Source organism: Mesoplodon mirus, assembly GCF_964341445.2.
Source record: "Mesoplodon mirus genome assembly, chromosome: 15".
Classification (NCBI taxonomy): Eukaryota; Metazoa; Chordata; class Mammalia; order Artiodactyla; family Ziphiidae; genus Mesoplodon; species Mesoplodon mirus.
In genome coordinates, this window is record NC_138991.1 from 36,657,319 (window position 1) to 36,667,758 (window position 10,440).

General features: G+C 52.3%; 1 protein-coding gene across 1 annotated transcript; it reads right to left on the reverse strand.

The window, feature by feature from the left end:
• Nucleotides 1–7,278: 7,278 nt before the first annotated feature.
• CLDN3 (claudin 3) lies at nucleotides 7,279–9,152 on the reverse strand. Its single transcript, XM_082644787.1, has one exon. The coding sequence runs from the start codon at nucleotides 8,305–8,307 to the stop codon at nucleotides 7,645–7,647; it is 663 nt and encodes a 220-aa protein (XP_082500913.1). The 5' UTR covers nucleotides 8,308–9,152; the 3' UTR covers nucleotides 7,279–7,644.
• Between the last annotated feature and the right edge of the window lie 1,288 nt (nucleotides 9,153–10,440).

Below are 10,440 nucleotides of genomic sequence, written 5' to 3' on the forward strand. Positions count from 1 at the left end.
ATATCTCTTTGAGACCCTGCTTTCAACTCTTTTGGGTATATACCCAAAAGTGGCATTGTTGGATCATATGGTAGTTAAAGTTTTTTACCCCCATACTGTTTTCCACAGCATCGGTACCATTTTACATTCCCACCAAAAGTTCCAATTTCTCTATATCCTTGCCAACAGTTGTTATTTTCTGTTTTTTTTTTTTTCTTTTTGAGTTTTAGGAATTCTCTATATATCCTGGATATTAATCATATATCAGATACATGATTTGCAAATATATTCCAAAACCATCCTGTGGATTGCCTTTTCATTCTGTCCATAATATCTTTTGATGCACAAAATTTTAAATTTTCATCAAGTCCAATTTGTCTGTTCTTTTCTTTTGTTGCTTGTGCCTTTGATGTCATATCCAAGAAATTGTTGCCAAGCCCAATGTTGTGAAGCTTTTTCCCCACATTCTTCTAAAAGTTTTGTTGTTTCACCTCTTATGTTTAGGTCTTTGATCCAGTTTTAGTTTTTGTATAAGCTGTCAGGCAAGAGTCCAACTTCGTTCTTTGGCATGTGGATATCCAGTTGAAAAAACTGCTCTTTCCTCATTGAGTGTTCTTGGCATCCTTGTTGAAACTCATTTGACCATTTTTGTGAGAGTGTATTTCTGGGTTCTCTATTCCATTTCATTGGTCTATATGTCTGTCTTTATGCTAGTACCACACTGATTTGATTACTATAGTTTTGTAATATTTTGAAATCCAGATGTGTAGATTCTCCAACTTTGTTCTTCTTTTTGGCTATTCAGTTCCCTTGAGATTCCATATGAATTTCAGAATGAATTTTTCTATTTCTGCAACACAAAAACAAAAGTGCCATTGGGATTTTGACAGGGGTTGCATTGAATCTGTAGATCACTTTGGGTGGTATGGATGTCTGAGCAATTTTAAGTCTTTCAGTCCATAAACATGGGGTGTCTTTCCATCTATTTGTGTTTTCTTTAATTTCTTTCAGTAATGTTTTGTACTTTTCAGTGTACAAGTCTTTCACCTCCTTGGTTAGGTTTTATTTCTAAGAATTTTATTCATTTTGATGTTATTGTAAGTGGAATTGTTTTCTTACTTTCCTTTTCAGATTGTTTATTTATTTTATATTTTTTATGCACTCAAAGCTGATCATTTTTTTGTTTGACTTCTGGGGTTTGTGTCTTGCTTAGGGAGGCTTTCCTCATTTTTATATCATAAAAATGCTTTCTGCATTATCTTCTAGTTCTTTCTAGTTTGCTTGTTTGTTTTGTTGTGTTAGACCTTTAATGCATCTGGATTCCCAATGAATTGCCAATGATTAGCATGTGGACAGAAGGCAAGGTGGAAGGATAGGGATAGTAAAAAGTGTTGGGACTTCCCTGGCAGTCCAGTGATTAAGACTCCTCTTTTCCACTGCAGGGGGCACAGGTTCAATCCCTGATCAGGGAAGTAAGATCCCTGAAGCTGCTGTGCAACATGGCCAAAAAAAAAAAAAAAAGTGTGGAGACTGGGTGGGGAGAGGGAAAGGAGGAGGGGCAATATAGGGGCAGGGGATTAAGAGGTACAAACTACTAGGTATGAAATAAGCTACAGGGATATGTTGTACAACATGGGGAATATAGTCAATATTTTATAATAACTATAAATGGAGTATAACCTTTAAAAATTGTGGATCACTATACTGTACACCTGTAACTTATATAGCATTACTGTGCATCAACTATACTTCAATAAAAGAAAAACTGTGGAGGCTGGAACAGCTCTAGGTGGCTGCATGGTTGGGTCTGGGAAGGAGGCACTGAAGGGTCTGGAATACCAGGCAGAGAAATTTGGGTTGAAATGTAACTCCGTGTCCCTACTCAAATTTTTCAACCTTTCTCTTACTGGCTTGTATACAAATATTGTACTTCAACCAGGTTGACCTTTTGGTCAACTCCTGACTTCTGGTCTGACACCTTGCCTTTGCCCAATCAGTGACTCCTGCCTGGAAAGCCTTTTCCTCTTAGCTCAGCCCATCTAAAACCTACTTATTCAAGACCTTTTCAGGGACCCCCCCCCGCCCACAAAGCCTTCCTAGACTGTTACAGATCTTCATGACCTCTGAACTCTTCTAGAACCAATCTGTTGCTGTTCCCTGATTGCACATAAGACACAGTCATTTTTGTCTCCAAAAGGCACCATGGACATTAACTTGTCTCTTCTTTATTGAGTATCAGCTTTGTGCTGGGCATTCTGCTAGGCTTGGGGCATACAAAGGTGAACAGGATGCTTAGGTCCTTCCGCGACAGAGCTGATAGTCTAGGGCAGGAGAAAGACAAGTTAAGAGGTGATTCTGTCCACCTGCCAATGTAGGGGACATGGGTTCGATCCCTGGTCAGGGAAGATCCCATATGCTGCGGGGCAACTAAGCCCGGGTGCCACAACTACTGAGCCGGTATGCTGCAACTACTGAAGTCCGCGTGCCTAGAGCCCGTGCTCCGCAACAAAAGAAGCCACTGCAATGAGAAGCCCACGCATCGCAACGAAGAGTAGCCCCTGCTCGCCGCAACTAGAAAAAGCTTGCGCGCAGCAACGAAGACCCAACGCGGCCAAAAAAAAAAAAAGAGAGAAAAGAAAAAAAATAGGTGATTCTGACACAGAGGGACAAATGCTATGGTGTTGCCCGGGATGCCCAGGACCCTATAGGAATAGGCTGGGTGTCAGGGAAGCATCCCTCAGCTGGGATATAAAGTGACCTCTAAGCTTCCCAAGACCGGTGAGGTGAAGATGGGGAAACTGTGCCAAGAAGAGAGAATGACTTGTATTGAGGGTCCAGAGAGCACGATTTTTGAGGAAGGGAAGGCTGTCTAGTGGGGTTGGGCCTTGGAGGCCGGGGTGGGGAGGCAGAGTGGGGCAATGCGGAGAGTGCAGGCAGAAACTGAGAGGCAAGCAAGGCTCTGCCCTTGTAGGGGCTCTTTAGGCATGCCATGGTGTCTGGGGGGGCTCTTAAGAGCCATGTTGGCTTGGGGGACTGGAAGGATTTTAAATAGAGGAGTGACATGGCCAGATGCAGGACTGTGTCACTTGGCTATTCCAAATGGCTTGGAAATGGACTGAGCAGGGTTGAGGGTAGGGAGAGGCAGTCTGGAGATGGGAGACCCTCTTGAGGCTGTTACAGAAAGATGGTGATAGCCTGGTTGGAATCGGTGGTACAAGTGGGGAAGAAGAGAAGTGGACGTATCTAGAAATAATAACAGGCTGGTAATTGACAGGAGGTGGCAGAGCCTGGAGCCCAGTCTCATCAGCTCGTGAGCTTTGGTGGTCTCATCGTGTAATGCCTACCTTGCAGGGTTCTTACGGAGATCAAACAGAGCAGGGACAACATCACTTCTCTTACAGAGGAGAGTGGGAGGTGGCCAGTGACTTGTCCAAGGTCCCTCAGTAGGGCCAATGCGCTCTCTCTCTCTTCACCTCCTCTGCATTGCATACTTGTCTTGGCAAGGATGACCTTGAATGGAACCCTGGCAGGGGAGGGAGAAGGAAGTTACTGTCTGTCCCTCCAGGCCTGCCGCAGACCTCGAGGGAGCCACAATAAATGCTGTATTTGTTTGATAAAACACTTGACTTCTAGTTTTGCTAGGAGGAAGAGCTAGAACAGGTGTGGCAAGACCAGGGCAGCCTGCAGCACAACAGTGGGAGGTGGGGTGGGACAGAGCCCAGGGGCCTGGCAGGGGGCTCCAGGGTCTGTGGATTTTGAAGAAATCCAAGGACTTTCTCATGACCCAGCCATCTCCCTCATGTTCCCAGACTCCTGCCTGGTTGAATACCCCAAAATATTAACGATACCAACTCAAGTTAACTGATGTTCTACTGTGTGCCTAGCATTGTGCCAGGTGCTACTCCTGCATATAGACAGGAGCACAAATGAGTGCTGGCCTGTACTGGGTGCTGCAGACAGAGAGAAGCTCAGGATAGTGCCCCTGACCTTGGGAGATGACCTTCTGCAGGGGATATCTCACAAGAAACAGAACCACAACATAGTGTAGTATGTGCTGTGACGGGGTGAAACTAGACTGCGTGGGAATCCAGAGGATGGCTCAGCTAATCCTCAACACAGCTCAGTGCTATTATCATACCCATTTTGTAGATGAGGAAACTGAGACTCAGAGAGTGAACTGCCCTGTTTACCTGGTCAGTTTGGTTCTGACTAATTTTCTTCTGCAGGGGGTGATAAGGATAAAAATGGGGATGGAAAAGACAAGTTACAGGGGCTCTCATGGATCATCTGGTCCAAGCCCTATGTTGAAATGATGGGGAAACTGAGACTCAGAAGGGAAGGAAATTGCTCCGAGTCACACAGGGAAAGGAGAGGATCCCAGCTGACTCCCAGTCCAGTCACACCAAATGCCTTTCTCTTCTCTAGAAGTCTCAAGATTTCCTGGGACCCCTCACGTGGGACCCTCCTCAGTTTGTGGTCTCTAGGCTGCAAACTCTACCCCCTCTGTTTAGACCCTAAACTCCAGAAAGAATAAGAAGAGTTTGAGTTAGGACAGATCCTGAAGCCAGGCAAGGATGTGTGTGCGAGTTGGGGTGGGAGGGTGTAGGATGGGGTAGGATACCTCACCACTACCCGCTAGGGGAGCGCAGGAGAGCCCAGGCTTGGGGAGAGCCTAGGGAGCCAGGGGAGGGTCTGAGGCCTGGGAGCCCTTCTCACCCCACCTGAGGATCTGATTGGGTCTGTCTACCTTCTCTGCCACATCTCTCTGACTCAGGGGAGCTGACGGGTGTGCTGGGGATGGACCACAGTGGGCTGGCTGGCTCAGAGCCTCAGGCTGCAGCTCTGCCACAGTGTGGCTGGGAGGCGTTGCATCCAGGCTGCCCTCTTGAAGCCGGTGGTAAATGAATAACCTCGCTCCTGCCTGCAGGGCCCTCTGGGACAAAGAAGCCACCTGGTGCCCCTCAGTTTTGGCTTGGGCCAACCTGACTCCCTGGTTCCACTGAACAAGAGACTGTGGGGGTGGATGAAGGCAGATGCAATCCCTTGGTCCTCTGCCTACACCCCCAAATCCCATCTCAGTTCCCTCCCCCTCTACTGCTAAGCCTCTTCCCTCTCTGACACTTCCCCCCACGGAGCCCCCTCCCCTTCACTGACCCCCTTCTCTGAGTCCCTTCCCTCTTACTGGGCTCCCTCCCCTCACTTCCCTGTGGCTAAGCCCCCTTCCCCTGAGGCCTCCCCATGGAGCCCTCCCACCCCCTGCCCCGAGCCCACAACCCCTCCCTCTAGCTCTCCCTAGGGTCCATCACTAGCAGCCCCCCTCACCTTCATATTCCATGTCACTCTGTTTCCTTCCCCCCAGGCTAGAAGACTGGCTCCCAAAGGGACTGGGTTGGAGAGAGAGTAATGGCAACCCCAAGCCCTTTCCTGGAATCTCACAGAGAATGAAAGATCTAAAGCCAGGGTACTCTTACTGTTCATGGTAACCTACTTCCTCTTCCTTGGGTCATAAAGGGTAAAAACATGTCTGTTGTTCCTTAACTAGAGGAGAATTTTTTGGGAGCTATGTGAAGCATTCTATGGAAAAAATCTGCCTGCCCCCGGGGCCTTTCACTTTCGCTTTGCTGCAGGCCAAGAAGTTCGAGATACAATACCTTCGAAATAATTGCCAGCCTCCACAGTCCCAAATACCTGTGCTGTGACCCTTCTCCCCTGCAAGTGGCTCTCCTGGCCTGAATTCCCCAAACCTCTAGGACGCCTGCTCTACATGTTCTGTTTCTGCTTCTCATCTCCCACTCACTTTTCTGTCCACTGCATCTGCCCCCGCGCCTCTAGTTAAGGCCGCCAGTGACCACCTTGCTGTTTTTAATCTTCAGGCTTCTTCTTGCCTGACGACTTCCGCAGCTTCAGGTGCCATTGCCAACGCCCGCCTTCTTGAAACTCTTTTTTTTTTCTCTTTGGTTTCTAGACTGACCTCATCCACTTCCCTGGTTTCGGTTGCCCTATGTATGCTAACAACAGCCAGGTTTACTGTTCCTGACTTCCAGATCTCTATGTATGTCCTGTCACATCCTGGACGTCTCTGCCTGAAGGTCCCACAGGCTTGCCAAACTCTGTTCACTCACGACTGAAACCATCATCTTCCCCCAGCAACGTGGTCCTATTTTGGTAAACGGCACCACCAGCCAGTCAGTGACCTAAGGCAGAAAATTGGGGTTATCCTAGCTCTTTCCACTCCCTCACCCCGCATATCCAAATGGTTTTCCAGCCCAGCTCATCTTGCTTCTTTTACAACACCCCCTCCCCATCAGGCCTGGTCCCCCATCCCACTGTCCCTGCTTTATTTCTGGGCTGCATCATCTTACACGGGGATAGCTGCACAGCCTCTAAGATGGTCTCCTGCCTTCATCCCCCTCCTTGAGTCCCAGTTCTGCAGGGGCAGCTGGAGAGGTTATTTTAGAGTGTAAATTTGACCAGGTACGCCCCTTCCATGATTCCCATAACATTAGATTAGGGTCCAAAATCTGTAATTCTGCACACGAGATTCTCCATGACTTGGCCTCTTCTGGGCCCAGGGTCCCATTGCTACTTCCTCCCTCACCTTGCTATCTACCCAGCCATTGGAATCCCACTTTCCTGGCTCTGGACACCAGCCCCCTTTCCCACTGCCTGAACCTCTTACACCTTCTCCAAGACACAAGTGCTTTCCAGCCTTGTTTACCTTAGCATTAGAATGTCACCAGAGAGTTCTGAGTCCCCCCCTCTTTCCCTCCCTCAAGGGTTTCAGGAAGAAAATGAGGTCCCTCTCTCATCTCTTCTCTTGGTGAGAAGATTCCACTCAGCTTCCTTTGGTGGTGTGTTTTACCAAAACAATAGATCTTTTTGTTCTCCTTTCCCAAATATGAAATCATAGCATTGAATGTGCTCTTTCACACACCACAGGGGAGATTCAGGTGTGCGGGGGGCGCTGTGGAGGGCCGGTGCTCCAGGCGCAAACCCTGGAGAAGGGGGTCCCCGACATCCTCCTCCCACCTCCCCCATGCCCGGAAGTGCTCATGCCCGCCCCTCCAGACTGGGGCTTCATCGTCTGAATCCCCAGTGAACAGGCCAAAGGACCAACTAGCTAGTGAGCACCCAGCTCAGTTTACAACCCCACTTTCTCGGCTACCGAAACTTGGTCCCTCTCTAAGCTTCATCCCGGGCGGTGGGAGAGCAGAATCCAGCCAAGGCCAGCCCTTGCGGGGAGAGCTCTGCAGGGAGGTGGAGGCCTGTCCGCGCTCAGGACAAGGAGGCACAGGCAACTGCAAAACGAAATGTTTTTATTGAAAAATAACAAGTGGCCCTTTTCAAGACTGCAGGTCCCTGCTCAACGAGGGCTGTCAGGCCGCAGCCCGACGGGACGAACAAGTAGCGGCAGTCACCCCAGCTCCGCGCTCCAGAGGGGCAAGGTTTCCTGGTCCATGCTGGCTGGCCCCTGGGCTCCGCAATCCCGCTCCCCGGCCCGAGGAGGGGTGGCAGCTGGGGAAGGGGGCGCCAGGAGGTCCCCTCCCAGTCCAGCGAGAGAGTTGCCTGGCATCTGGGTGGGCTGGTTTCCGATGCAAGGCCGCACGCAGTACTGGTGGGCGCGCCAGCTCGTGGGAGTGGTAGAGGCTTCCCGCGGCTGCTCACTCAGACGTAGTCCTTGCGGTCGTAGGCTGTGCCGGTTCCGGTGCCCGGGCCGGTGGAGCGCGGCGCCGAGTAGAGGATCTTGGCGGGCGTGTATTTCTTCTCGCGCGGCGGGCACGAGCAGCAGAGTAGTGCGCCCCCCAGCAGCTGCAGCGCCGCGGCCGCCCAGCCCACGTACAGGGCGGAGCCCATCTCGCGCTTCTGTGCATCTGGCACCAAGGGGTTGTAGAAGTCACGGATGATGGTGTTGGCCGACCAGGACACCGGCACGAGGGTGAGCAAGGCGGCCAGCAGGAAGAGCACGCCCGCCACGATGGTGATCTTGGCCTTGGCCGTGTCGTCCTGTACACAGTTGGTGCACTGGGCACCCACGAGCGCCACAAGGAGCCCGAAGGCGGCCAGCAGGATGGCGATGACGATGAGGGCGCGGGCCGCCTGCAGGTCCTGCGGCAGCGCCAGCAGCGAGTCGTACACCTTGCACTGCATCTGGCCCGTGCTCTGCACCACGCAGTTCATCCACAGGCCCTCCCAGGTGATCTGCGCCGTGATGATGCTGCTGCCGATGAAGGCCGACACGCGCCACATGGGCAGCGCGCAGCACACGATGGTGCCCAGCCAGCCCATGACGGCCAGCGAGGTGCCCGCGATCTCCAGGCCCATGGACATGGCTGCCGGTCCAAGGCCGTCACTGGAGGGCGGCTCCGGGTGCGGGACGACGAGGGGCCGGGGCCGCTGGGGCCTGGGCGGGAGCGGCGGTGCGCCGACGGACTGACGCCCGAATTGATGGACCGACGGAAAGACACACGGATGGCGCGCGCCCTAAAGGGTCCGCTCTGCCCGCTCGCACAGCGGCTGCGCCTGCACCTGCCTGTGGCTTTGTAGGCGGGCGGCAGCGACTGGGCTGGCCCTGGGCTGGGGCAGGTTAGTCTTCGATCCGGGCCCAGCGCTCCGGCGGGGGAGGGAGAGGCGGAGCCGCCCTCTCCCGGGCCTGGGGACAGTGACGTGGCCCCTCTTCCCACCTTCACTAAGCGCCCTGGGAGGAAGGACTTGGCCAGGAGTGGCTCACGGCTCGGGGATGGGGGGTGCCAAGAGAGGGCGGGGCCGAGACCTGCGCCCCCGCCCCTCGCTCCTGGTTCCCCACTGCTCGGAAACGAATTCTACGGGGTGTGTGGTGAAAAGCACAAAGTGCTGGACACTCCGCCTCCCCCGCATTTTCAGCGCCGTTGGCACGGGAGGCGTGAGGAAGAGGGCGCTGCCACCTGCCAGGTATCCGCGGGGATAGAGAGGGCCCACTGTGGGCGTGGCCGCGGCTGTTTTCCCAGAGTGGGCCGCTGCCCCGGGAGCTGCGCACCTGCTCCTCAGTCCCTCCGGCCTCTGAGGCAGCGCTCCCAGCGCAGGATCCCGGCCTGATCCAGGGCCATGGGGTTGCCAGCCCTGGACGTCTGGATTCGGAAGCCAGGGACCACCTGCAAAGGCGCCCAGAAGACACCTCTGAGCCAGTGCTGAACTCAGATTCTCTAGCCCCTCTCCAGCTCTCAGCTCTTAACACTCGCAGTGACCCTGATCCCTTTAGCTGAGCTGCTCTCCCCTCCCAGAGCCACCTCCATTGAGTCCCCTCCCTTCACAGAGCCCTGGTTCTCTCTCCCGCTGAGCCGGGGTTGGGGGCGGGGAGTCAGAACCGGGATCCACCTTAATGAAACGGTGGTGAAAGAGGTTTGATCCAGGCAAAAGTGGGAAGTCAGAGACATTACCTGCAATGGCCTTGCTCCCACACCTGGGCTATCCCTCGCCTTGCTTAGAGCCCTACAGAGTTGGCCTTGGAAGGTCTGTCCCCCACCTTCCTCACTTCCCCTCACCTCAGGGCCCCCATTCTTGCCGTGTCCTCTGCCTGGGACATTGCAGAGACCACATGGCTCACTCCTTTCACCTTCCATGTTTTTGTTCCCAGCCAGGCCTTCCCTAACCACACTATTTAAAATCACAGCTGGGACTTCCCTGGTGGCGAAGTGGTTAAGAATCTGCCTGCCAATGCAGGGGACATGGGTTCCATCTCTGGCCTGGGAGGATCCCACATGCCACGGAGCAACTAAGCCCATGTGCCACAGCTACTGAGCCTGCACTCTAGAGCCCGTGAACCACAACTACTGAGCCCATGTGCCACAACTACTGAAGCCTGCGTGCCTAGAGCCCGTGCTCTGCAACAAGAGAAGCCACTGCAATGAAGAAGCCCGCACGCAGCAACAAAGACCCAACGCAGCCAAAAGTAAATAAATAAAATAAATTTATTTTTTAAAAATCAAAAAATAAAATCACAGCTGGGAATTCCCCATCGGTCCAGGGGTTAGGACTCCCTGCTTTCACCGCAGTGGCCCAGGTTCAATCCCTGGTGGGGGAACTAAGATCCTGCAAGCCACGTGGTGTGGCCAAATAAATAAATAAAATTGCAGCTATTCACCCCACTATGTCCTGTCCCCTTTTTATACTTTACATTCTTTTTTAGCATTTAACACCGTGCATTATACTCTATATTTTTCTTACTTATTTTTTATTCTCTCTCTCTCTGCTCTAGTATGTCAGCTCCACTGGGACATCCAGAAGGTCCCCAAACAGGCAAGGGTTTCTGCTGGTTTTATTAACTGCCGTATCTCCAGTGCCCAGAACAGTGCTGGGTCCTCAAGAGAAAGTTGATTTAGAAAGTTCATGCAAAAACATCACTTTCTTGCATTCCTGCAACCTCGTCTGCCTGGGGGCCCTCCTCCTGGCATAAATGACTGATAATGAGACACTGATAATGGGTCA

Excerpts from the sequence above, each read along its gene's own strand:
- CLDN3 (XM_082644787.1), bottom strand. The coding sequence starts at position 8,307 with ATGTCCATGGGCCTGGAGATCGCGGGCACCTCGCTGGCCGTCATGGGC.